Source organism: Exophiala bonariae (genome assembly GCF_035927105.1).
Source record: "Exophiala bonariae strain CCFEE 5792 chromosome Unknown scaffold_30, whole genome shotgun sequence".
NCBI lineage: Eukaryota > Fungi > Ascomycota > Eurotiomycetes > Chaetothyriales > Herpotrichiellaceae > Exophiala > Exophiala bonariae.
Window position 1 is genome coordinate 281,947 of NW_027042505.1, and position 26,427 is coordinate 308,373.

At 47.2% G+C, this 26,427-nt stretch overlaps 12 protein-coding genes across 12 annotated transcripts; 5 read left to right on the top strand and 7 right to left on the bottom strand.

Moving 5' to 3' along the window:
• Positions 1 to 246: 246 nt before the first annotated feature.
• Positions 247 to 2,140, bottom strand: LTR84_008271 (uncharacterized protein; the record flags this gene model as incomplete). The annotated part of the gene is made up of 6 exons (XM_064851818.1): positions 247 to 274; positions 335 to 426; positions 484 to 496; positions 549 to 1,016; positions 1,691 to 1,905; positions 1,955 to 2,140. The coding sequence occupies 6 exons, from the start codon at positions 2,138 to 2,140 to the stop codon at positions 247 to 249; spliced, it is 1,002 nt and encodes a 333-aa protein (XP_064702059.1).
• Positions 2,141 to 2,585: 445 nt separating this feature from the next.
• On the top strand, positions 2,586 to 3,407 carry LTR84_008272 (uncharacterized protein; the record flags this gene model as incomplete). Its single annotated transcript, XM_064851819.1, has 1 exon — positions 2,586 to 3,407. One exon carries the CDS (start codon positions 2,586 to 2,588, stop codon positions 3,405 to 3,407), a length of 822 nt encoding a protein of 273 aa, XP_064702060.1.
• A 537-nt stretch (positions 3,408 to 3,944) lies between these two features.
• LTR84_008273 (uncharacterized protein) lies at positions 3,945 to 4,559 on the bottom strand (the record flags this gene model as incomplete). Its single annotated transcript, XM_064851820.1, has 1 exon — positions 3,945 to 4,559. One exon carries the CDS (start codon positions 4,557 to 4,559, stop codon positions 3,945 to 3,947), a length of 615 nt encoding a protein of 204 aa, XP_064702061.1.
• A 723-nt stretch (positions 4,560 to 5,282) lies between these two features.
• Positions 5,283 to 6,698, bottom strand: LTR84_008274 (uncharacterized protein; the record flags this gene model as incomplete). The annotated part of the gene is made up of 1 exon (XM_064851821.1): positions 5,283 to 6,698. One exon carries the CDS (start codon positions 6,696 to 6,698, stop codon positions 5,283 to 5,285), a length of 1,416 nt encoding a protein of 471 aa, XP_064702062.1.
• A 1,379-nt stretch (positions 6,699 to 8,077) lies between these two features.
• Positions 8,078 to 9,373, top strand: LTR84_008275 (uncharacterized protein; the record flags this gene model as incomplete). The annotated part of the gene is made up of 4 exons (XM_064851822.1): positions 8,078 to 8,479; positions 8,537 to 8,716; positions 8,825 to 9,037; positions 9,155 to 9,373. The coding sequence occupies 4 exons, from the start codon at positions 8,078 to 8,080 to the stop codon at positions 9,371 to 9,373; spliced, it is 1,014 nt and encodes a 337-aa protein (XP_064702063.1).
• A 1,239-nt stretch (positions 9,374 to 10,612) lies between these two features.
• Positions 10,613 to 10,970, bottom strand: LTR84_008276 (uncharacterized protein; the record flags this gene model as incomplete). The annotated part of the gene is made up of 2 exons (XM_064851823.1): positions 10,613 to 10,726; positions 10,782 to 10,970. The coding sequence occupies 2 exons, from the start codon at positions 10,968 to 10,970 to the stop codon at positions 10,613 to 10,615; spliced, it is 303 nt and encodes a 100-aa protein (XP_064702064.1).
• Positions 10,971 to 11,098: 128 nt separating this feature from the next.
• On the bottom strand, positions 11,099 to 13,322 carry LTR84_008277 (uncharacterized protein; the record flags this gene model as incomplete). The annotated part of the gene is made up of 9 exons (XM_064851824.1): positions 11,099 to 11,635; positions 11,703 to 11,909; positions 11,968 to 11,999; positions 12,054 to 12,275; positions 12,323 to 12,520; positions 12,576 to 12,594; positions 12,646 to 13,155; positions 13,204 to 13,213; positions 13,300 to 13,322. 9 exons carry the CDS (start codon positions 13,320 to 13,322, stop codon positions 11,099 to 11,101), a joined length of 1,758 nt encoding a protein of 585 aa, XP_064702065.1.
• Positions 13,323 to 14,524: 1,202 nt separating this feature from the next.
• On the top strand, positions 14,525 to 16,245 carry LTR84_008278 (uncharacterized protein; the record flags this gene model as incomplete). The annotated part of the gene is made up of 3 exons (XM_064851825.1): positions 14,525 to 14,699; positions 14,754 to 16,010; positions 16,067 to 16,245. 3 exons carry the CDS (start codon positions 14,525 to 14,527, stop codon positions 16,243 to 16,245), a joined length of 1,611 nt encoding a protein of 536 aa, XP_064702066.1.
• A 491-nt stretch (positions 16,246 to 16,736) lies between these two features.
• On the top strand, positions 16,737 to 17,681 carry LTR84_008279 (uncharacterized protein; the record flags this gene model as incomplete). Its single annotated transcript, XM_064851826.1, has 1 exon — positions 16,737 to 17,681. The coding sequence occupies one exon, from the start codon at positions 16,737 to 16,739 to the stop codon at positions 17,679 to 17,681; it is 945 nt and encodes a 314-aa protein (XP_064702067.1).
• A 1,774-nt stretch (positions 17,682 to 19,455) lies between these two features.
• On the top strand, positions 19,456 to 19,914 carry LTR84_008280 (uncharacterized protein; the record flags this gene model as incomplete). The annotated part of the gene is made up of 1 exon (XM_064851827.1): positions 19,456 to 19,914. The coding sequence occupies one exon, from the start codon at positions 19,456 to 19,458 to the stop codon at positions 19,912 to 19,914; it is 459 nt and encodes a 152-aa protein (XP_064702068.1).
• Positions 19,915 to 20,861: 947 nt separating this feature from the next.
• LTR84_008281 (uncharacterized protein) lies at positions 20,862 to 22,612 on the bottom strand (the record flags this gene model as incomplete). The annotated part of the gene is made up of 2 exons (XM_064851828.1): positions 20,862 to 21,932; positions 22,508 to 22,612. The coding sequence occupies 2 exons, from the start codon at positions 22,610 to 22,612 to the stop codon at positions 20,862 to 20,864; spliced, it is 1,176 nt and encodes a 391-aa protein (XP_064702069.1).
• Positions 22,613 to 23,877: 1,265 nt separating this feature from the next.
• LTR84_008282 (uncharacterized protein) lies at positions 23,878 to 25,358 on the bottom strand (the record flags this gene model as incomplete). Its single annotated transcript, XM_064851829.1, has 2 exons — positions 23,878 to 24,995; positions 25,052 to 25,358. 2 exons carry the CDS (start codon positions 25,356 to 25,358, stop codon positions 23,878 to 23,880), a joined length of 1,425 nt encoding a protein of 474 aa, XP_064702070.1.
• Positions 25,359 to 26,427: the final 1,069 nt, after the last annotated feature.

A 26,427-nucleotide genomic window follows, 5' to 3' on the forward strand; every position in this document is an offset into this window, starting at 1 on the left:
AGGTTAATTCGGAAACGTTTAGAAGACTCCTACCCTGCTGGAAACAAAGCAGCATTCTATTTCACCGATACTTGTAGATGGAAATCGGCTGCTACTAGTCGTAACGATGGTATTTGAGAACCAAGCTCGATGAGGCTCATTAGCAGTTACATGCACAATTACAAAACTCGAATTGGTGAAAAGCCGCCACTCCGTTCCTGTCATGTCGAAGCAGGGTTTTGTAGAACTTTGGGTACTCTTAGACAGCTAGCCGTCTGGGAACTCGAGAGCGAAGCTGCCGTATGCAGCTCAGCAATCTAGTGGTCCAGCCCAATGTCTCAATCGAGGTCCATACATATGAAGGAGCGGGATAATCATAATTCCAGCTGCAACTATAGCTGCCTGTACTCCGAATGTCACATTGTATCCGCTTTTCTCACCCCATTGCTAAGGAAAATGTCAGCGGCTGTTGGACTTGGGAAGAAGGGGTACTGTTAGTCTCACAAGCTGGAAATATCTATAAAATGTTAGGATGAACCTCGCCTAGAAAACTGAGACTGCTGACTTACCCTACAGAGAATCCTCCAAGAAGGCGAGCCAGGTTGATGAGGGCAGAAACTTCACCAGCGGCAGTGGGATAGGAGTCTAATGCATACGCAGTAACGGCAACCGTTGCAACCATATAGCCAAAGACGAACATACCCCAGCCCATGATGATAGCAGCCCAGTGGAGATGGTGAAAAAGTGACTGTCCAACCAACACTAACCCTGGCACCATGAAGATTGTCGAGAGATAAATTGGGAACAGACGTGCTTCCGGGATAAAGATGCCTTTATGTCGTCGGATATGGCGGGAGGCAAGGAAGTCGTTGAAGAAATGCCCAAAAAGCTCTCCAAGCACAACGCCGGTAACAGGGGCGAAGAAGATATAGCCTACCACGCTTTGACTAAAGCCGTAACCCCCTTCTGTAACTGGTAAAGAAAATAGTATCGATGATGTTTGGTTGATTCCAACTGCCCACATCAAGTTCATGAGGCTGGTAAGGAATGTCAATGTTACACAGTTTATTCGCAGCCTCATCACTTACTAATAAAGCATAATCAAAGGCAGAATAGGTTTCAAAAACACCGCAAATATGCGACGTACTCCTTCAGATACTGTGCCGAAATAACCAGTGTGATTTCTCACTTGCCAAACACCGATTAGGCGTAAGAGCCGTCCTCCCCTGGGCGGTTGTCTCGATCTTGGGATGTCACGGCGGTACCAGGTCTCATCCAGAAAGAGAATCATCAACATGACAGTCAGACATCCTATCGCAAAGGTGAGCCAAAAGACCGCTCTCCAGGAACCAGTTCCAGATATGATAAAATTCGCAAATAATGGCCCAAGGTACGGTGAAGCTAAGAAGAAAGTAGTCCAGATACCGATTTTTCTGGCTTGTTCGTGGAAAAAGAAAGTGTCCTGAATAAAGGCCAAGCCTGAGGTCTGACCTGCTGTGAAAGTGAAACCCTGAAGCGCCTTCATTGCATAATAAGTATCGAAAGTTGAACTCAGCGTACAGCCAAGTGTAAAAATTGTCCCGGCTACAACAGACCAGAACATAAGAGGGGCTCGTCCCCAGAAGAAGATGAATGGCATGGCAGTAACTCCTCCGATTCCACTTCCCACGCGTTAAATCAAGTATATCGTTAGGTATCACGCTTGACTTACACGAGTAAGACATTCAAGTTGTTGGCATAATTCACGTGTGTTGGTGATAAGTGCCATTCTGCTCCTTGGATGATGATACACGGCACCGCAGCACCAGCTTGGAAGTCAGCAACAAACGCAGCAAGACCAATTGTGGCCAGTAACAGGTGCTTTTTAGCGTGAGACCAGTTGAGGGGGTCGTGAGGGTCATCCGAGGGCTGTGGAATCAAGATCGTCTAACAATTGTCATCAATTGAGCTCACACACGCGTCACTTGAAACTTACATGGCTATCTGATGCCAGTTTCAGGTTTGACGCGACCTCTGACTTTGCAGCGTTCGAGCCAATATCCACCACTATCTCAGCATCCCCGTGATAGATATCTGTGTTCTTCTGCGGGACATGATCGTGCTCGCCTTGCTCTATGGCACCAGAATCCTCAATTCGATCCGAGTTCGCCTTCGTAACCATCGTGTCAGCGAGTTGCTTTTGAGCAGGTGGGAGTAAAAGAAAAGCGGTTCTTTATTCTACTAATGTGTGGTAGCAATAATGTCACTTCAGCAAACGAAGCCGATCCACAAGAACCTCCTCGAATCGACTCATTGCGAATTAAATAACTCAGTCAGACACCGCAGTGGGTGAAAATACTACCCCGGAGTTCTGTACCAATTTCCGATTCCTTAAACCCGGGGTCTGGAACAGTTCTGAGCTGAATCTACCGAGTAGCAGAGGTTTGCTGGCTGTTCTCCAGACTCGGTGCTCCTGGGTCGCCAAGACCCCGAGCCAAAATCCCTACGCGGCAGGGGCTTGTGGCCCGGACTAGGTATTTCTGTGGCTCGAATACTCGCTAGGAGACAGAAAAAAGCATTCAATTGAAGATAGAAACGACGTCCTAATCAGTTCTTGCCCATGCGTAATGGCTCTTGATGCAAAATTCGATACGGTTGACAACGAAGGATGTACATTACACTACTGGTACCAGGGTAGTGGGCCTCTTCTGATCCTCGTTGCTGGTGGCGGAGGCAATGGAGAGATTTGGAATGGTATAGTGCCGCTTTTGGCTCGTCACTATACTGTAGCATCTTTTGATCGACGAGGAAACTTGCGAAGTCGTCTACCAAAAGAAAAGTGCCAGCCATTGAATATTCCTCAGCAGGCGCGCGATGTTGTTGCTATCATCCGTGCCATGGGTTTCAAGAAGGCACATATCCATGGCAACAGTGGTGGTGGTCTCATTGCTTTACAGCTTGCATCGACATACTCGGATTTTGTCGAGCATGTCATCGCTCATGAGTCGCCAACCACTGCAATTCTCCCGGATGCGCCACAGAAACTTGACTTTAATGCCTCAGTCTATGATACGTGGCGGCAGTACGGTTCTGATGCTGCATGGAAAGCGTTCTCCACAGAGATGGTTGGGTTTTCCTTTGACGGACGAGATATTCCACATGAAACAGGGGATTATTTCTTCCAATACGAGTATCTGATATTTGGCCTTTATACTCCAGATCTTGATCGAATCAAAAGAAACAATGGGTCGATTGCTGTGGCCAAGGGTGAAGGAAGTGGAGAAGCATTTTATGCCAGGACTGTTGACAGGCAAGCGGAAATCATTGGTTGTGATAAGTTGATCTTCCCAGGGGCTCACCTGGCATTTGCGACGAATCCGCAGGAATATGGCACTGCGCTGCTGAAAGCTTTCAAAGAATTGGAAACTAAGTCTGCCCGTAATGGTTAGAATTCAAACTTTACCACGAGACTTTGGAAGATGCATCGCCGGGACAAAACGCGTAGTTCAAAACTGGAAAATTCAAAAAGACCAATTTTGAGCCGAGCTCGGTGCAATGAAGCTTAGGTCTGGACAAAGTTTGGGAACATCATCGACTGATCTCTGAGTTAGACTTATCATTCCTGTTGTTCAGATCGCAGTGTAGGGAAGGACTTAAAATCGCTTTGTATTTAGATAAAACCCAATAATGAGTGTCACGTGAGGCGCGCAATATGCTCGTGTGATTTCTTTTGTCTTTTCATTTCTAATGACGCGAGGCTTCGACGCGCTCCGATTACGACTAAATACCTTGGCGGTACCCAAAACCGCCAAGGCCTGTACTGCCTAGTATATATAGTTACGATTTTCTCCGTGGGACTTCGAATGACAACTCATTCCTTCGTAACACTGCGCGGGTGCGGATCACACTCGGAGCCATGATAACGATGGTACAAATGAGATGAGCTTAAAATGCTGTTGCTCATTCGCTTTAGGACAGCCGACACATCAAAATCCTTCTGGCAAGCCCCGCACTCCGATCTCCCTCCTTGTTTTGATCAGCTTATCATCTTCGCCAGCCTCGACCTGCTGTACCAGGGTTTCTGGATCAAAATCTGTGCCTATTGGGTTTTGTTTAAACATTTCCGACGTCATAAAAGCATTTGCGGCTTCAACAGTGTCAAAATTATCGACCTGTGTTTCTATTCGATTACCGTCTGGGTCGTTGTAGTATATGCTCGTTGTTGGCCCGTGGTTGGTGCACCAGAAGGGATGCATTCCCAATGCTTTGCGTTGCTGGTAAGAGTCTACTAAGTCGCGTAGTCCGTCGTAGCTGAAAGCAACATGCTCAAGACCAGCTGCGTTCGCAACTTTGGGCCCTACCCCGGGCACTCTGATAATAGCGATCCGGTGGTGTTCGTGATCATATCGTAGAAAAGCCAGATTGGAGTCTTTGAAAGTTATATCTGCTCCCAGGAAGGCTTGCCAATAGTCGACCATAGCATCGTAGTTGGATGTGCGAAATACCACATGTGCAAGAGAAGATGGCGACTTCACTTTGATGTTGTGCATAGAACCATTGGAGTTCGTCGAATTGCCGAAAACATTTACGTTAACAGTCATTATGGGATATCAAGGTTGTAGTTGTAAAATGTAGCGTGATCAGCTTGGGAGAGGATAGAAAGTAACAACAAAATTTGGTGACCAAAGCGGCTATGGAGTTGTCCTTGTATGGATGTTCACAGTCGCTCAGGCCAGGCACTCTGACGCAAGTTAAAGGAAGTCGCAACTTGCAGCCGTTGTGCTTTGGCTCATAAATTCGGGCGAAAGAAGCTTCAAGGTGCCGGGACCACCCCAAGAAGCCCGACGGCCATCAGTCGCGGCCGGCAAGTGTATGCCGAATACCGAGAAAGATAGTTCATTGGTGATGCGAGCTCCTAAGGGGCGCCGCAGATCCAATGTATGGGTGATGAAACCCCCAACGATGTGTTGAGCTTGATGTGTTGACCTTGTGTATTAGACACGATAGATCTATTTGAGCCTAGTCCATGCCTTGGTCGAACCATTGCGATTGTCATTGATGAGTGAGGAAATTTCAACCTCGTTTTGCAGCTGTTGAACGTGTCCTGCTGGAAGAGAGGTAAAGGCACAAATCGGAAAACCTGTACGTTGACATGAACCATTTTTAGAGCAAACACGAAGCTTATATTGATTTTCACTCAACAGTGATGATATGTCAGCAAGCCACCGCCTTTCATTGCGGAAGAAGGAGTCATTGTAAGGTGAAAATATCAAGTCTCATAATGCAATCATCCTTCCTTCGACAATATACGCCATTACCGAATCCTAATGAGTGATACCATTCATCTCGACTGGCAAGGGCAATCCAAGCAACGCGGCAAAGGACTCCTCTAGTTCTTGTCCTCGTGATCTCGAGGGTTTCTTCGATCTCCACGCCACGAAGTTGTCAGGTCGCACTAGGATGGCACCACCCTTGGGGATCCCACTGACCTTTTCCCATTGATCTTCCATATCCCAGAAATGCTGGCCCATTTGAGCAGTCTTTATCGGGATCTTGTATTTTTGAGAGAGTCTTTTGGCAGCGGTAACCCATTCTAGCCCAATGTGATCAGTGAGGAGCAAGAATGAACCTTTCGGTCCTACAAGATCGTGCGTAGAAATAATCTGGTGGTCGGTTTTGGATTCCAGCCAAGCGTGAGGAAGACGGTGTCCCGGTCGAGTCGTGGCACAATAATCTTGCCCAAGCGGGTCGACTTCTGGTGATTCTGTACCATCTGATATATTCAGTCCATTGTCATAAGTGAAGCCAAGCTCAATACCATGAGCCCCGAACTCGATGCACTGTGACTCGATCATCTTTTTCACCTGGGCTTGAATGCTCTGACCAGTCAACGAGTCTTCGTACATGGCTTCAAATCTAGCTTTGTTGTCTTGCTTCTTGCCAGCGACGAGTCCAATAGCCGCATTTATGACTGCCGAATTCTCAAAAGTGAACAACCCCCAGTCACAATTGCGTTTACCGACTGGCCTCCTTTCAAGTTCATAAGTATCGAGGATTTTTGCATCGACATCATGATTGAGAACCATAGCTAACTTCCACGAGAGGTTCAATGCATCCTCGATAGCGGTATTCAATCCAAGCCCGGTGGTAGGGGGTCGTCTGTGCGCCGCGTCTCCAGCAAGGAAGACATTCCCAACCCGATATTTACTCGCCAAGACACGTTCAATGATCCAGTGGCTAACCCGGTGAATTTGAATCTCTAGGTCCGGTATCTTGAGTAGATCGCGGATTCGAGGAACTAGTTTGTCTTCTTGGAACCGTGCCTCATCATCTAGGGCGAAGCCAAAATGAAACACCCATTCTTCAGATCGTTTCCCCCAGGTCGGTCCCATAGGCACGATGGCTCCACTTTCAAAAATCGTCCCACACTCACCGTTTATAAAATGACACGCAAAGAACCTCTCATCCCAGTACTGCGACAAGTCGGCCCCCATATGCACAGAGACCATATCGGTGATGCCAGTGCGGCCTTCCATTTCAATGCCAAGTTGTGGACCAACGAGGCGGCCACCATCGGCCCCAACAAGGTAGCGTGTGCAGTAGGTTGAAGTTGTTCCATCAGGAGCTTTAGTCGTGACCTCCACATAATCACCATGGTCATGGAAGTCGGTGACTGAATGGCCAAAACGAATGCCTCCCGGGTTTCTTTCTTCTGCCAGCCGTCTCAGAATTGGCTCCATTCTACATAGAGGAAGATTCGTAGATCTTTCTGCACCGTCAGTCTGATAACAACGGGCCTTTTCCGAGTTATTGTCGTTTCCGAAACACGGAACTTTATGAATTACTTTTCGGTCCAACGAGTCATAACCCCCTAGAGAAGTTGCCCAAGCAACTTGGCTCATGAAGCGCATTGGGCAACTCCGCTCCTTAATCTCAGTGTGCAAATCATGGACTCTGAGCGTTTCCATAGTCCTTTGATTGAGATAGTGTGCTTTTGGGAGCGCTGAAGCGTCACTCTTTCTGTCGAACAAGGCATGGTGCACACCATAGTCGGACAAAAAAGAAGACATGGAAAGACCACATCCACCACCACCAACAATTATGACTTGGAAGTCTAGATCTTTATGCATGACTCCTTTCCTCAGGTCGTGTTTGGAAAATTGATTCGCTTGTTCGGGAATACTAGTGCTCTAGGCTCGTGGACGAAAGCGAACTGCTCAACAATTACTCCTCGATAGTGTAATATAAATTTAACCATTACTCTCGGGCTCGGGAAACTACCGAGAACCCTTCTACCTGTAACTAACGAGTTCTCAGAACAAGGAATTTGGTTGCCAAGAATCCGGGCACCCGAGCCTCAACCTCTAATGGTAGCTCGTTAGAATCCGAACGCCGAACGCTGGCGGCAGCTTGGGGCGACTAAAGGCGTCAGAAAGCTCAAGTTCACGAGTAAAAGAGTCTCTTGTGGTCAACTCCTTGATAGGCGCATTGTAAACATTCCACTTTCGCTGAACTCTTAATAATGTACAAGTATATCAGCCTACTGGCATTAGCCGCAACGACCTTTTCTTTTTACCTCATTGTGCTGTATTCCTTGAACAGTCGACGACCCCGAGACTTCCCTCCTGGTCCGCCTATTGTCCCAATTTTAGGAAATCTCCATCAGTTGCCCCTAAGAAAACCATTCATAAAGTTGGTTTCCCCATTCACCATGGATAATTTATGATCCAGAGCTAAAGCTGACATTATCTAGATTCCACGAGTGGGCGGAGCAGTATGGGCCGATCGTGGGGTTGAAGTTCGGGCCTCAAAATGTTGTAGTCTTGAATTCTCATCAAGCTGTCAAGGAGTTCGTATTACTACCAAGATACTAGTGTCCACATTTTCTCAGCAGTCTTTTAGGCTCTTTGACAAGCGAGGGGCCATCTATTCCAGTCGGCCAGACAGCTATGTCGGTAACGAACTGTTATGTCCAAATGAGGCACATATCCTTCTTGTCCCGTATGGACAAGGATGGAGAGCACTTAGGAAGGCAGTCCAAGCTCTCTTGAGCGTTACAACAGTTGATGCACTTCTTCCTGTGCAAGAGGCAGAGGCGCTGCAAAATCTGCATAAAATTATGGAGAGCCCAGCATCTAGCTTCAACTCCATTCGACGCTATTCCACATCAGTTATCCTTGCTTCCGTCTTTGGCCAAAGGGCAACCAGTTATGCAACGCCAAAAGTACAGGCACTTTACCATGCACAGGAGCAGTTTACGGAGATCCTGGCACCCGGTGCTACACCACCCGTTGACGCATTCCCAGTATTGAGATATATTCCCGCCTTCCTCGCAGGATACAAATCTCGAGCCGCTCGAATTCGACGCGAGCAAAGGACTCTCTACTCAAGTTTATTGGACGAGACGCAAGCAAGAAGAGACAGACTGGACATAATTCCTTGCTTTATGAACAAGTTACTGGAAAACAAGGAAAAAAGTGGGTTGAATTCGGACCAACTTATCTATACCGGCGGCATCCTGGTAAGAGAACTGAGACATTCGTCTGAAACTAGGCTGATTCAGTCATCTCGCGATTAGATGGAAGCTGGCTCTGATACAACCTCTGCCACTTTGCACTCATTCATCCTCGCCATGATAAAATATCCACTTGTTTTGCAAAAGGCTCAGAAAGAACTCGACGAGATTTGCGGTACCTCCAGATCGCCAGGTGCTTCCGATATCGGAAAAGCTACATATGTACAAGCTATCATGACCGAGGTGAGTAGAGTACCAGAACTGCTGTGCGATATCCGAATCTGATTGAATTAAAAGACTTTGAGATGGCGCCCAGTTGCACCGGGGGGTGTTCCTCACATGCTAATCCAGGACGATACCTATGACGGCTATCTTCTCCCAAAGGGAACTATCGTTTTTGCCAACACGTGGTCAATTCATCAGGATGCAGCAGAGTATGAAAATCCCGAAGAGTTCATACCGGAGAGATTTCTGGAGAATAAGTACGGCAGTAAGAACACACAGGAGGATTCGGCCGACAATGATCAACGCAGAGTGACCTATGGCTTCGGGGCAGGAAGAAGGGTATGCCCAGGTCAGCGTTTGGCTGAAAATTCATTGGTGAGCAATTTCACAAAACATTCGAGCATGACGGGTAAGCAGGATCGACATGGTCTTCTAACAATATCGTGCATATAACAGATGATAAATATGGCGAAGATTGCTTGGGCCTTCTCCATTACTGCTGATCCTAACTCTCCACCATTGGATGTAGAAGTGTGCACAGGATATTCAGATGGTTTCGTGCTTGGGCCGAAACCATTTTCAGCCTCCTTTCAAGTGCGATCTTCACAACATCGAGAAGTGATCGATAGAGAGTTCGAGAGCGTCAAGGCATTTTTCCGGAAATACGAAGACTGATCGGCCATCAACTGTTGGGTGGATTAGTTTTGCAGCGGATTACTTGCTTGGAAGGACATTTATGTACAGCTAACAGGAAACCATGAGCATGTCACTTGGTTCAAAAACTCCTGGATTGAGACAGGCTCGTATCTCGAAAACTGTTTATGGAAAAGCCTCTTTAATCGGCAAGCTTTACTGACGGGAAAGTTCATTGAAGAAAGTTGATCTGCGGGACGTGCACAGCTACTTGTTAGTTCTCTTGTCGAGAATAGGATCCTGTCTTATAATCAAACAATGGATGTCAACCGAAGGGTGCCAAAAAGCTCAGAATGCCCTCCGTAAGGAGATCTTTTCCTCAGATCGAGAAGGACATAGAGAACATGATGACTCTGGAGCGAAGGTCGATCACAGTCCGTACATAAAGCTGGACCTAGGTGATCACCCCGCTCTATCATCATCCTACAGTGACACTACCACTGATGTAGCCGGATACATTAGCAGTTAGCTTCTTCGCGGGCTCTTTTCTCCGGCTACCCAATGCTCTTGCTCCTCGGCAGAGCTCAGTGCCAAGACAGCGAAGCCCGAATAAACTCGGCGCCGAACAATGTTGAGCGTAATCTCTGGAAAGCAAAGCAAGCCCTTGAGTTGTTCCTACTTTCTTGCAAGGTCTCCGCCAAGGGTTTCTCTTACCCCTAGCTGAGATACTGGCACGCAACATTTTGAAAGTCAATATTTGACGTAGGAAGCGGCCCTGGTGATGGAAGGTCCCCTTGAAATATTAGAACACACTAAACTGCCCTGTGAATGATGAGGTTTAAAATCTGGGAGTAGATCGGATATCATTGTTTTCTGTATGATTCTTAGGGTCTAGGCGCCCTTGATATTGCTTAGTCTCCTTCTAATTACACTTCGACATCCAAGTAATGGAAAAGCTAGCAAACAGAAGTTGGACTGTGAGGCATATTGATGTGCAACGAATTCCACTCCGCACATGACAGGTCAATGAAGTACAAAGTGAGATTGCAACAATACCCAGGGCCTATGTCACTCTCGTGGTCTCGCCCTTGTGTAATCTCTATATTTTTCAAGTAATTACGCTCATCTCAGAAGTGGGGAACTAGACACACGGCCTCAAGTAGTGAGTGATGTGAAATTCATTTTCCTGGAGCTAAGCTCAGCATCCTGCTCAGCCCACTCGTAAAGGTAAGCTTTCGTGGACATAGATACAAGGCTTTTCTTTAAGTCAAAGTTGTCCTGTCAGCTGACATTGAAGCCCGTATATGAATTGAAGGGGCCATCACCCATCAATGTCGAAGAGAAAAATCCCCAGTCATCCATACTAAAATCATCATTTCCGTGGTCAAAAAGACCCTTTTACGTAATTAGTCTCGTCTACACTGAAAATCGAGAACAGGAGTATTCTTACCTGTGAAGGCGTGTCTACTTGCTGTTGCATATTGGAGGCCTCTTCAATAATATGAGGTATTGGAGTATGAGTTCCACTCTGCGAAGCTTTCTCCACGGTCTGTCTTGCTAGTCTTGCGACATTGCGAGCAAAAGGAAAGTTCAGCTCGGAACCAGTGACAAATTCCATGTGAGCAAAGTGCCCCGCCATAATGTCAAGTAGCGCAATGTCGGACCGTGCTGTGAAAAGTGTTGGGAATCTCAGAATGTGTATAAACAAATTGATGATGCCTGTCATCGGGTAGTAGAAGGTGGACCTAAGTTCGTCAGCATTTATATTTATAGCACATATGTGTAGAGAAGAGGTTTGAACCATTGAATGGAGGCCGCATCAATCCCAAGACTCCTCGCAATAACAATGATGTTCCTTGCAGCATCTGCGACTATGTTAGAGCTTGCTATTATCTGATCGTGATCAACCATATCTCTATCGTGGTCAAACACGGTACTGCGAATCCAAGGATAGGCGATCATTGTATGAATAGCCATCAGAGTACCGTAATAAGCATAGTGGATGTAGGTTGTTGAGAATGTTATGCTGTTGGACGGGATCCGAAACGCCGTGAGTTTATCAACAGGCCGCATAGTGATAGGGAGAGATTGCCTCCATTCTCGCAGTTCTGCATCCAATGATGTCGCTGTCTGGAGGAACTCGCTAGGACTCTGCCGGAATGCCTTGACAGATGTCAGGCTTTTGGAGATTCGCGAAGATAACTTTGCATGGGTGATGAGCGCTGTGCAAGCTTGGATATCGATTGTACTGCCCGGGCATGTCTCATTGGGAATCTCGCAGCTGATATCATCGTCATCAATTGCCTTGTTAATCCGTGTTAGATACAGATGCAATTAATGTATACCAGTGATTATGATGCAGAATACTGACCGACGGTCGACCCGAACGATGAGCAATATGTTTGTCGCAACAGTATATAGCCCAGAACAGCCAACCAAAATGTAGTTCATCATGCTTTGAAAGGTTCCACGTATCAGCAGGTCGGCGATGTAGGCCTTTCGCCTGCGCTACGCGCGCCGCATTGGTGCAGAGCATGTACTCCAGGGCAGGGTTTCCAAGCCCTTCTGAGAAGAACGTCTGATTGTGCGAATTAGCAGGGCCTAGTATGACGAAATGGCGGGGGAGGTGATTGCACCATGGTAGTCAGGGCACGAACTGCCAGTAGGCCTGTAGGCGTAAATAGTAGCTCTGGAAGTACAGACACTGCGCATTGGAAGAAACTCCAAGCCTCGGTTTGAATTTCGGCAAAGCTCGCTGTTGTATGTTTGGACTTGTAGATGCGACAACCAGATGCATACACTGTCTTCCGGAGAGCGTACCATGCTGGGTCGGCGCATAGTGTTGTATCACCTTGAAGATGAGCGCGTAAAGCGCTTTCGAATTCTGGACGGTAAACAACGCCGTGGGTCGACGCAAGAGAATCTTCGAAAAATGCTTTGATCCCTGATATTAACCTCTAGGCAGATAAAATGGCGACAGATGTAACATACCATCGGAGTATTTCCAAGCAACTTCCGGGTCAGGGTCATGATCCTGAGGATGCAGAAGCCTTTTACGCGTCAAGGATAGACGTCTCGTCCACGTGGATACCAGCTCTCTTGCGCTATCTGTAAAGTCGTTGACACCGGTTCTCTGGGCTACCCATGCTAGTCCCGGCTTGGAGCAGACCGACAACCATGATCCGGGCCCTGTAATACTGGAGTCAATTACTGTGCGATGGTCAATTGCAAAGACGAAATCTACCATGGTGTTCCCAATTTACCTTGATCATGGTTAGTGAATTCATAACAAAGCGAATAGAAGACTTCCGTACCATCTGTGGGGCAAGAACGCTTGCCTCTGTATCTAATGTCCCATGCTGCATGTCCGAGCGATTCGAAAGAGGCGACTGATGCGTATCGTCGTGGCTGCGATGTGTTGCCAATGTTGAAATTCCATGATGCGAATTCCGAGCCTCAACAGGTATCAAAGAGGCGATCGGGGGGGAAGTCGCGATCGAACCCTCGAGATTTTCCAGGGGAATCTCTGTTGGACGTTCATTGGGTGGCGCAACCGATCCACTATGCGCTTCTCTCTGTATCGAGTTCCAAACGACACTGTCACCAAGGCTATGGTTGTTGCCCTGCGTAGGCGCCCAAAGGGTGTTGTCGTCGACAACATTATCGGGGGGGGAGCTTTCGGATGGCGGAAACTGGATGTTGTTTCGGGCCTGCATCATGGTTTCCATACGCGCTAGGCGATCCTCCAGTGATGCACTTGCACCTCTGAGGTCCTTCTTCCTGCCTCTTCGAGATTCTGGATAGATGCATTCGGCATTGTGGCTCTTTGGTATAATTCAGTGCATATCTTTCAGCGAATCATGAGCACTTACCAAACATTTACTACAAGGTTTCTCCCCGTTGCCTTTCCGTATAATGGATGTAAGCCTGACACTTTCAAGGTAACCAAGCTACTAACTTAGACTTACATTTCACTTTTCGCGCCCGGCATTCACTACAGGCGCTGACTCTCTTTGGAGCCTCCCGGAGACCGGACATCTGGATGGTAATGACGTCCTCCGAGCGTTCTGATCCCCGTACCCGTGTTTCAACGGACTGATCGACGGTGAAAGAGAGGAAGCAGAGAAAGGAAAGCTACACTCGAGTCTTGACTTCGGTTTGTGATTCTCATTAGAAGTGGTGCTTCTCTGAACTACAGTTTAGTAAGTAATGTTATCCCTTTGCGCTAACATGGATTGGCTCTAGGCCGATTGCTTGGGAGCGGGGTAGCTTCAAGTGACATCGAGGCCAGACCCCCAAATTTTGATTGATCTAAAATTCCGCTTTTATGCTAAGGAATGTACAAATCTTTCTTGAGCTGTTTCCCAATGCTCCCACTAAATATGGCCGTACAACAGCACAAAATTGCTAGAGAGGAAATGACAGCTTCCAATCCACACTAGCAATGACAAAGCCACCAAAACGTGTGGAAAGCAATGTCACAGAAGGGGACAAGTATTCAGACAGCGCTAACTGGAACTCCGGTTGCTCACTTTATAGTCGGCTCCAATTGGGAGATGGAGTGGACGAAGTAGATCGGACAACTGAAGATACCTTGCACATATTTCAGAGGCCTCTCGCCTAGCTTTGAATTTCGCTTAGAGTCGACTCGACGAATGCCTGACTGATATCTCAGTGTAATGCAAGCGTTAACGCGTAGAGATCACAATCAACCGAGCAATGTATTAATGGCACCAAGGTCTCATTAGGTTTATAACGATTAATGGCGCCGGGCTCCATGAAAACCCACTAGTTCGCTAATGTTGGTGATGAACAAGTTTCGCTAACCCTGTCGCCTCAGTCACCCCCGGGTTCGTCTCGGGGTTCGGAGAAATTTGACGAAAGGCCTGGCCTGGCCATCCAACACGTCGGCCCGAGGTGAAGGCTACACAACGTAGGAACGTCGTGCATCATTCACGATCATGGAACTAGTAGCGCTATAGATCAACTCCATCGATTATTTCGCTAAGTACAGCAGCCCCGTATGCCGTGATGCGGGGATAATAGGATTAATCCACAACGCTTTCATCCCTGGTGGATTGACTCGGGCAACCAAGTTATGTAAAAGGGGTAGATCTGTCTTCCTTTGTGAGAGAGCGAGAGTTCGTCTACTCTCTCTTCAAGCAGTTTGACTCAAGTCCGTCTACTAGCACAATGAATACCCTACCACCTAAAGAAAGTTCGGCCAAACATATTGAGTCTTTCGATGGAGACCAACCGGAAGATAATAGAATATCGTCGCATGCTCCTCTGGAGAAGCCAACCAAGTGTATGATACTGTTCGCATGCTACATTAGTATTTCAGCAATGATTTACAATTTCGATCTAGGTAATCGCCTCTGAAGAAGATATATTGCTACACAATTGCTAAACAATGCCTTAGGATATAGCGGAATCGTGTTGCTCATGCAGCCTTTTAATGCCGCCTTCGCAACATGTCGACCAACACAGACAGCTGACGGAGCGACCATAACCAAATGTACCTTGACGGCTCTTGAACAAGGCCTAACATCTTTGTCGATCCTTTTTATTGGCCTTGGTGCCACTATCGGAGGCTTCATTGGCAACTACCTCGGTCGTCGAGGAACCATTCAGGTGGGGGCATTGGTGACGGCCATTGGAGCTGCAGGTATGCTAGGTACTAAAGGAAACTACACTGCGTACCTAGCTTGCAAGTCTATCCAATCTGTCGGTCTAGGCCACATCATTGGTGCAGTACCTCAGTATGGAGTTGAGTGTATCTCAGCTAGCCGGCGTGGTTTGCTGATGGCGCTGTTCAATGTGGGCCTCGGCATAGGAAACGCGAGTGCAGCGGCAGTGTGTTTAGGCACATCCCATATACACAGCGATGCTAGCTGGCGGATTCCCATCGCATGCCAGCTTCCACTATCTCTCCTAATGGGCGTCGGCACCTTATGTTTCCCCGAGTCGCCACGTTGGCTACTTACCAGAGATCGGCACGATGAAGCCCGGAAATCATTTGCTACCTTTTTACAAAGAGATTCTAACTCACCTGAAGTCACAAGACAATTGGAGGTGGTTCAAAGATATCTACGACTTGAGAAACAGTCGGGAGCAACTACGAATTGGACCGAGATCTTTCACGGTATCGACCGACGGCGCACACTCACGAGCACCGGCATCTTGGTTGGATCAGCTGTCGTTGGATCAAAGTTTATTCAGACATATGCCGCAATCTTTCTAGCTGGTGTTGGTTTTCGTAACCCATATCATATTACCCTTGTCGTGGCCGGCTGCATTGCTGCAGGTGGTATTTGCAGCCCGATCATCCTTGAGACTCTCGGAAGGCGTTATAGCCTTCTTTCCGGCTACACATTGCTAGGACTTGCGATGATGATCATCGCTACCATTGGCTCAACCACGGATCATACGAAGACTGCTGTTCAGGGTAGTTTGACCGGATTTTTGTGCTTGTGGGGCTTCACATACGGAGGTTTCATTGCAACCTCGGTTCCTGTCACAGCCCCAGAAATGCATGCTGTGGGTTTAAGGACATATGGTCACGCATTCGCCACAACTGTCTATGAAATCTTCAGCTTCGCAGCTTCCTTCTCAACACCTTATATGCTCAGCACGAAATATGGCAATATGGGTACAAACGTTGGCTATTTCTTCCTCGGTAAGGCTCTACTTTTCTATACTTTGGGAGAGCTATCTACTAATGAGTATAATTAGGCTTAAGTATAGCAGTAGGGACATTTTGCTACTTCTTCGTCCCGGAGACCGGTAAATTGACTCTTGAGGAAGTGGACGACATCTTCTTGTCTCGTACACCAGCTCCAAAGACTTCATACTCAAAGAATAAGGCAACGGCTCGAGCTCGTACATATACATTAGGCGATGCTTCTGCTTAGTCGATGGACAGGAAATTGTATTAGAGTAGTGCTACCTTATGGACTATGGGTCTGTCGACGATCTATATTCTCAAGATATTGCAGGGCAGGTCACCACCTACGCTTATATACTTAAGTAATGATTCGTTTTCGATGGTATCTCGGTCCTTCGACCGCTTCATAGGATGAGCATTCCAAGATGTCCGGGGAAGATTCTACCTCGGAGGCAATGAGATGGTACCTACATTGTTCAGTGGGCTTAGAATTAAAACTACCCGTAAACGAGTTACTCATCGGCGTTGAGCGCCATGGCCCAGTTTGCTCATTCGGACCTCGGAGCTAAGCCTTTGATTATGCCGAGCTGATACATCCTTACATTATATTGTTGTGGAGGAGCTCGTCGTTTAACTTCTCTAAATGAGCATTCCCAGGACAGGAGGTGTTGAAAACTTCATGAGCGCCCCCCATTTCCAACTCACCCTGATCACATTCTAGACCGTGAAAAGGATAGAATGGCTTCTTTCTCGATGATTCTGGCGAATGGAAAGTGCCTTACTGGGAGCAATCACTTCCCTATGAGGCCTCCACCTTCCCGCGTTGCAGCATTGCCTCTCATAGTTGCCGTGCATGGAGGAACTTACACCAGTGACTACTTTGATGCAGATGCCGACCATACTCTCCGCTATATGTCCCAGGCGCTGGCCGTCCCTGTCGTCGCTATTGATCGCCCGGGGTATGGTGGCACCTCTCCACTACCACCAATCCCGACAGAGTCAAGTTTTATACAAGAACAAGGCATCTACTTGCACAAATACATCTTACCGTTTTTGTGGAAGACACATGCGTCGAATCTAGGTGTTTCTTCCATCGTCTTGTACGGACACTCAATCGGGGCAGCTGTGGCGGTCATTACGTCGTCCTTGCACGCCCGTGACGGTGACCTGCCGCCGTATCCTCTTTCTGGAATGTCTATATCTGGTGTTGGCTCAAACGTCAAAACTTTGCCTATGGAAGAATTCCACAAAGACCCGCGAGAATTGATTGGTATCTCTATCAGGATCCCGAGCGATCAAAAAGACATACTCATGCTGGGAGCAGCAAAACTGCACAGTCCTTCTATTCTCAAACAAACAGAGAGGCTACAGCACGATGTGAGTTTGGAAGAACTGTACGACATCAATGTCTTATGGAGAAGCTACTGGCGAACGTTCGCAGCAAGTGTCAAGGTGCCTGTACTCTACACGCTCGGAGAACTGGACGAACTGTGGAACAAATCAGATCAAGACGTTGAAGACTTTGCTAAAGGCTTTGTAAATGCCCCGCCTGTCGAGGCACGACGGCTGTTGTCTGCACCACACTGTATAGAGCACTCGCTACAATGCACTGGATTGACGTTGCGCACCTTCGGGTTTGCGATAGAATGTGCTGTTCATCATCAGCTAGTTTTAATCAGATAACTTGAGACTAGCGCTATCTTTCGGCCCTATAGACTTGAGTGACTGGTTCGAGAGTCGACTTTGATGATTGACACGAGATAGACGACGCACGTTTTATTATGGTCTGGCTTATACCAAGCAAAAATTCATTATGGGAACTATACTTATCAAGACCTTCAAAGCTATAGTATACTGTTAGTATCAGAGACCACACTACTGCGTATATGCCGGCTCACTCTGGTGAGCGTAGAGGCTTGACTATTCCTTCCGGTAATCAGTAGTCAGGTCTTCATTTGAGCATGTTGCACTTCCACTTCATGCCTTAACTTTTGGGAGAGAATAAATTTGCAAAGCTGTTAGCAATGATTTACCCTCACTGTGTCTAACGGCATGATTCTCCTGACCCGCGATCTGGGTCGCGATCAAAGTCTTCAATGGCTCTCGCTTGTTACCATCATTGCGGCTGACAAAAACCGCGAACCGACCTGAAGCGTGTGGGTTGAAGTTCGCCAGCAGGGAAGCAGTTTGCAAGCGCTTGGGGTGGGTTGACCAAGCACTTGAATATAATATGAGAGCTTGAGAGCATCTCTCAGTCCACGGGAATGCAGCCTAAGGCTTCTTTGCCTCTGCATTATCTTACTGATACCTTACACTGGGGTTGGTGAGAAATCGGCTTCTGGTGTCGCAAGCCAGACTGCGTAACTGCCCGAAAGTTCAGCTACGCCACTTCATTAGCGACAAAGTACACAGTGATGATGTACTCGAAGTTGATGGACTAAAGATGTATCTGTATCCTACATGTTCTGTTCACCGGCTGCCGCCATAGCGGTAGGGACTACTCCAGGGTGAATGTTGAAGATCCTCAACCCACGCGCGGCTTCTTCACGGTGCACATAGTCCAGCATTTTCATCGTCGCCACCTTGCTTGCACTGTACGCGGATAAACCACCAGCCATGTTTATCACGGCGGCTCCGCTAGATACATTCGCATGTGGACATTGTGGCGCTCGAGGTGCTCCCCCAGTTCTGGGATGTTGTTGGAGTCAATCGCAATGATGGGCGCTCTTATCTTCAGAGTCAACGCTTCATCCGGTCGGAGTAGTTCCAATCAGTCTATGATGGCAGCATTGGTCGAAGCAGGGTGTTATAAACCCATTTTCTTGCCAGAATAATAACGTTGTGGGTTGCATTCGCAACGATACTGAGAATAACGGCTCTACCAACATCACCTGTCCCTCCGGCAACGACAACGGCAATCACAACCACAATCATGTTAAGAATGATTTGCAGGGTTATTTGATTAAATCTTCAAATAATCAAGATTTGTAAGCCTCAATTAGTACACAATTGATAGGGAAGGAACGTGAACACGGAGTTCCGGGTGCTCCTGTTGCCAAGAGCATTGTATTAGCCTGAGTCCATCCGGCGGTCAGCGAGCGTCCATTCAAACTCGCGAGGCTGTCCATCCACCACCCTCCCTGTGGCACAATAAATTCCGTATTTCTGACACCGTGTTACCAATCCTTAGCAATCAGAAGAAGCTGGTTGAAGCGATGATGATTACCAACGCTAATTCAAAGTATTAGGTATATAGAGACAAAGGAGTTCGCAATAGAAGCCGCAATATAAAATAGATACAACATTCGGAACCCATACTCTTCCTTATATGGTTCGCTATAGATCTTTATTTCAAAAAGTTCTTCTTCTCCAAGCATATTTCCGAAAACCCTACCATCCCCTTCTTATTTATAATAATTGTCGAATTCTGCAAGCAACAGACAATATAACAAACGCGATGTCACTCGCCCAACAAGTTGCTGATAAATTGGCTGTCGTCGACACCCTATACCGCTTTGCCGCTGGCATTGACCTTAACGACCGAGCCCTCCTTGCATCCACGCTTGCTGTAAACGCGATGTCCGACTTTAGACCTGCGGCTGCAAAAGCTGGATTCGAGTACCCCGTCATACAAGGCAAGGAGGCCATCGTTGATGCCCTGTCTACGTCGCTCAGAAAACTCGATACCACGCATTCGGTAAGCAATCCGCGGGTAACCGTGGACGGCGATAAGGCACTTTTAGAGGCACTAGTGGAGGCACAGCATATTCCTCGGGATGGCACCTCCCGCCACTATCTTATGAAGAACCATTACAAAGTTGATTTGGTACGGCAGGGCAGTGGATGGGTTATTCAGCGCACTATTGTTGACAATGTCTGGTATGAAGGAGATCTAGAGGTACTCTCAGTAATTTAGAGTATTCCAGAAACAAAAATGAAGAACTACTCGTGGACAGATGTCTAATTGCCAATTTACTGCTCTAAGAATGAGATTACGTCCTCAGTAGTCGTCCAAGATATACTTATTTGGGTGCTTCAACGTCGCATGCGAATAGAGGTCTAAGACGTCTGTATTATCTGCCATGTGCTGAAACACAGCGGCGAATGATACTCTCCAACGGAGATCACCAGAGGAACTCTTCCGGTAGTTCGGATAATGACGGACCGAGCCTAGACGATGCAGTCGAGAAGGCCTGTGCCAGGTGAGAAGAACATGTTAGCGGTTTTAAAGCCTCCATCATGTGGTTAAGCCCTGAGGTCAAACCATCGTTCTTCGACAACGAGATTTCCTTGGTCCGTGGTAATCCTGGACAAGAGGTGGATTCGAATATGAAGGTATTGTTTCGTGTCATCTTCCTTTGATCGACCGGTGGATGTAAAATCTAGGGTAACTGACAGCTGAGGTAAATGGCTGCAGGAATTACATGAACTTTGTTGTAGTGCCAGTCGCACTTCGTGATAGTCAATAAGACCTGTTTTGGGTTCACTTTTCCCGTGGCCAAACTACAAACCAAAAGAGGTAAGTGTCGGCGCGCAAACAAGAGTGTTATTTCGGCAGGCGAAGTCGGCGGAATAGTGGAGTTCTAATGTCCGCTACTACCTCTCAGGACACCTGACGAATGCCTGTCAGTTATAGCATGGCATTTCTGCGTTTCAAACGAGCTCTCAAATAATCAAATGTCTAATTTCAGAACGAGACCATGAATAGTCTCCAACGAATCTCTCTATACTTCACATAATCAAGACTTCCTGACCAATGTCAAATCCATGAGCCATAGTGTTCTCGTTTATAGCCATTGAGCAGCTACCCAAGCTCCTCAAACGTAAAAAGCAGGGCAAAACTTTTCTCCTGCTCTCTCTTTCTTATGTCATCCCCGAAACTATCTGTGAACTTAACTTGATAGTGTAAATTTTATCAAAAGCCAAGATAACGAGCATATCCCCTGCTAGCGCAAAATTCTGCAGCGGACTCCGGTCTGAATCCGTTGTTTGCACGCCTTGGATAGCAAGCGCATTGACGACTCCAAGTATTTTCCCAGTTGGACTTCGTACCACGATTCCGTCTTGCTCACCCGTCCACACACGCCCTGCATCGTCCAGATGTAGACCGTCGGCAATCCCTCGTTCAGCAATACCAAAAAGACGTCGGTTTGATGGAAAGCCGTCAACATCCAAGTCAAATGAATATATTGCCGAGCTGGAGCTTCCATCAAATAATTCCTGGCCAGAAGATGTTTGCACCACTCCTCCACCGTAGACTAGAGGATTTGGTGTGTCGGTCACATAGAGTTTGGTACTGTTCTTGTTCACGCGAATGCCGTTTGGTACGAGGACATCGGTGCGATCGATCACTGGAAGCAAAGTATTTCCAATTGGATCCCAGCGCCAGGTGGCGTCAGGAACCTGTGAGCTTCGTCCGTTATTATAGATTTCGCTAAGAGGGTCGTCGGTAAAGAAAAGCCAACTTTTCCCTCCACGCGAGGCCCATGTAAGATCATTGGGTCCTCCGAATCTCAACCCGAAATAGCTGTTGATGACGATCTGCGTCTGATATGAGACCGGATCCACAGCATAAATGCAAGGAGCAGTTGTCTCATTACCATCCCCTGCGATATAGACTTTTCCGTTGTGGTAGCCTCCTCCATTGGGGTTGAGAACTTCAATACGATTGGAAGACTTAAGTCGTGTTATTGAGTTGCGGGTCAGGTCAAGGATGCTGACAAAATTGGTCCCATTTTCCGTAGCTGAAGCCATCCAGACTTGATTATGGTCCCAAAGCCAGATACCCATTTCATCTGCAATGGGAGTGCCGTTTTTGCTGGTATAGATCAAGTCAAGTGAGGCGTTGGGAGCAAATATCGATTCAAACTCTGGATCGTAGGAGATCAGAGTTGCTTTCTCGCAACGTGCCAATAAATTCGTTAAAGAGCCGGTCTGCAAAAAAGAACGTGAGACGTTTCCGCTAAAGGATGAAAGTTGGTAGGTAAGATTGGAGGAAAGCGAGCAGATTCCCTGTTCTTCAGGTGATACTGCTATGCATAAGTCGATCAGCGATCTTGCTAGATAAAGCAGGCCTGCCAGAGTCGTCAATCTCGTGGGCTTCGTATTCTTCATCAGAGAACCCAACCTGGGATGCTAATTTGGATTACCTCGTAGACAATCCTTTCGGAATCGCTCTTATTATATACCCGGCTCTCAAATCGCGCATGATGGATCTCAAAGGAATGAGAACAACACTCCTCTTACGTGATGGGTCAAGGTGGCCATGGGAGCCAATCGGTAGTGGCAATCTGAAGACCTGAGCTTCAGCAAATCGAGGCAAATCGAGGCAAATATGTCTAAAACTAAACATATTTTCTCGCACTTTGCCATACCGGGCACGGATCAAGAGAAATGAGCATCTTATCCATAGGCACCTGACCCTCGGAAAGGGGAACCACCAAATATCCTAGAAGTACAGGGGAAATACACCCCAAAACTTCATAGCATATCGTCCTCCCTGGGTATACAAATCGTGCAGAACCTTGCGGGGTCTCATGTTTCTGTTGAAAATACCGCCGAGCCGCATACCCTCTTCGGCGCGTGCCAGCGTCATCATTTCTCATGTCGGGCATGTTGAAAATAGGACATGGCGCATAATGATGCTTGATAGGCACCCATCAGTAGGTCGCAGTGCATACTCAATTTAGTGGGCAGTCGTCATGCTCATGGTCATCGAATTACCGCTGTGTGGGGAGCGGCTAGGGAAGTTCCGAGGTTGTCAGCAATTTTGCCGAGCCCCGATAGACTCCGCTAACTAGCAATGTAGCCAAATACGCGTCTTGCTGCATAGTCCAAGTGAAGGCATTTGGATTGCTTAATTCAACATTCTAAACCAAATTGTCAAGGTGATAGTCTTGCACACCATGTATGATGCGCTCTAGTGATATATTTCAACGATCCTTCATACTCTGACATCATTTCACATCACAATACTCTCTGTTGCAGCCATTGAAACTTGCCAATGCACTTGTACCAAAGAGCTGTAATGGTGGCCAGTCCAAATCTGATGATATAAAGGAATCACAACAACTATCCCCTCGTCTTGGTTTTGCTTCATCCTCGATAGTCTAATGGTCACGAACAAAAACTTGGGAAATTGTTGATATTCAGTATGCTGAATGCTAGTCCAGATCGGATCTGAGGTGTGGCATTCTAAATTGCCCTCCAACACGTTATAGTCTGTCGAACTATGTTCTCTGATTTCTGGAGACGGTAAATTTGTTCCACCAGTCACAGTGAGTAGTCACACACGGGGAGGCAACCTGGCGCGACCGTTGCACTCTCAAAATACTTAGTACTTGCCTTGAAGAGATTGGGAAGAAATTGAGGAACATAAGCAAAGGTTCCTTCAATCATTCGAATTTTATTCCATAGCTGCGAGACATGATGATATTTCCAAGTATAGCATTTCCATCTCAAGACAGACTCAGTATGGTTGCCAATATCGTCTAGCCACGATGAAGGCAAAGCCATAGCATATTCAAGAGCTGAATGTCCACTTCTTGAGCGAGTGAAGTTATATCAGTTGGGTCAGTAATGCTTTTATCTCCTATGACTACGAAAGCGCGGTGGCACTTGCTACAAGATCTAAAACTCTTAAAACTGGATGGCTGTTGTCGAGGTATTTTGCAGCCTGAGCACTAAGTAAAACAGGCACTGGTGATGTGATCCATGACGTTTTTCTTGGAACGCACTTGACACGGATGATACTCCCGATATGCTTAAGTAGTTCAAGACTGGCGTTGGCCCACCCTAAATTAGTTGTGATGAGGTTGTTAAGATGAACACTTGACGCTTGAAGTTACGAAACAGGCGTTACGATCTATAAGCCATATCATTACGATCTGATGAATCTCCGCTGTAGAGCTGTATCCCAACACTGTCTCCACCGGTTTGCGTGGCATTCATACCAGCAGAAAAGTCGAAATACCGGAACCACGTGGGACCATTGACGCCGTGTGTTCTCCAGCTCCAAGACTTGATCCAAGAGGATCCATCGGTTAGGTAGTCTCACAGGGAAAGTGTCATTGGCAGTTGCCACCGACATGGCAACCCAGAGGCGACAATCTGCATCAAGGACCTCAATACTGTATAAATCAAGACTGGCGGTTAGATCCTCTAGCCCTCGGGAATGGCCTGCAGGTCCCTCAAGAAGGGAGAGAATATATGCTGTCGCTGCAATACATATAAGACGTTCCGCTTGCCTCAGGCTACGTATGCTGATGATGCTAACACATTTCTCTGCAAGTCTAAAGCCACGTAAGTTAAGTTCCCCAATGCCGCTAGAGCTTGGGCCGAGAGCTTGGCAATGCTTCGTCCAATTTGTCATTTCTCCAAGAAACTGTCTGACTTCTGGGCCTAGGAGGCCTGACATGGCGATCTTCTGAAAACCTTCCGGCAGTTCTGAGAAATATAAGTTGTTGTCCACTGGAATTGGGATGGTCTTGCAATAGAGCTCTGAGTTGATGCCCATTTCGGCCCTATTCTCTTTCGTTTCACGGGCTTCGTGAGTCGCCCAACGGAGTTCAGCCCACGAATATGAATATGCAAACCAACCTTGCCATCTTAGGGCTTCAGCATCTGTATGAGAGCGCATAGCCAACCTCAAATACTTTAAGTGAATCGCATATGATGTCCAGTCCTCGGTCGCCATCTCATAGACCAGCATCGCCACCACTGTCGCGAGTGCCACACCATCGTCAAGTGCGATTTTAGATGACAGCTTCTGCCTTAGCAGTCTCAAGGCCTTGGAACGATGTTGCAGCGTAGCTCTGGACGGTTGGCAACTCGTTTGAGAACGGAGGTCAAAATCCGCTTGGCATATCGCGAGGATGCTCTCGAGGAAGACAGGCTCGGCCACTGACATTTGGAAAAAGTCCTTTGCGAAAGCCTGAACTGTACCGGTCGTGATCACTTCCTTCCGCCAGATATAATTTGGTCCACAAAACTTGACATCTTGACGTTTGTTAGTTACATGCACTACTATCAAAGGATAAGTGAAGAGAACTGACAATAGTTGAGACACTGAATCACTCGCGCTCTATCCATGGCAGAGTATGATTCAACATGGCTAACGCTCGGGGTGCAGAATTGCGCACAGATGCTGAATGCCTGCGCAGTCGATCCTACCTGGCGACCTCGTGAAATGACATTTGCCTTGCCGTGCTCAGCTGAAGGCTCTCTATCATTTCTATCTCTCTCTGGATTCTCATCGACAATCGACCTAAGGTCGAGCACATTCAAATGTAGTTTGGGCCCGGAAGTATGCCGTTCCTGCAGTCTTTCGCGATTTTGCTGTCCACACGACTGGTCATTCATCCTAGCTTTCCGCATGACCTCTTCGCTTTGGTCTCGAAACAAAATGTCTTGTTGATCACGATAGCCTAGACATGGCTTAGAATTTCTGCTACACTGGCTGCATCCATCTGGCACTTTATCACACTGTTGGGAAACATGAGCGAGGCAGAGCTTCCGGTATAGGCGAGAACCAACCTTGATGCGCCGCTTCCGGCAGCGTTCGCAAGCCTGCGAAGGCTTACCACAATAGACCATGACAAGGTGAATGGTAATGTTAGATGATGATGGGTAGGGAAATAGCAGCTGAAAGAGTACTCTTGTAAGGCTTTATATTAATTCCTAACATATAAAATTGAGAGAAATATAAGTACTTCAAATCTGTCTGTAAATAATCGGGATGTTGAGCTCCACTATCTCGGAAAAGCTCCGGTGAAAGTGTAGAAATTCAATTCAACTGAAGCTTTTTAAGCTCGCACAGGGCGTTCCTTCACTTCACTTTTGACGCGGGGCGTGTTAAGGAGGCTTTAGGACTGCGGTGCCCTACAAGAGCTTACTAAGCTCTGAAAGAACCAAAGTTTCGGAACACGCGTCGTGCACACTAGCCTTATCAGGAATGCAATTCGTGCTGCGTTGAGGGGTTAAACATATGGTCCGGTCCGTTCATCTTTGAGCTTTCTCTTCCAAGCCACGATCAATTGAAAGTTTTCACACGAGCTCAACAGTCGCTCACCCGTGTGCTTCTTGCGTTATAGCACCGGCTGACTCCTTCTTTCAAATGTCTGCTTCCCGATGTAACAATTCTGTTGAATCAGACATCTACTAAATAGTGGACTTTCGTAGCCGTCTTGTACTAATAGACGATAAGTAGTACCCTTTATACGACCATGAGTACTGGCTATATCTTTAAAGTATTTAACTTCAAGTTACTTAATTTAAGACTAGCCGTAGTCGTTATTTATCTATTCAAATCGCTATGATTTAGGGCACAAGTACCAAGGACTGCCAAATCACCTAATCGGCACACGCTGCGCGCGCGAACAGGCCATGCATCCTCAGGATAAGATAGCAATGGATAAAGGGGCGATAGCTT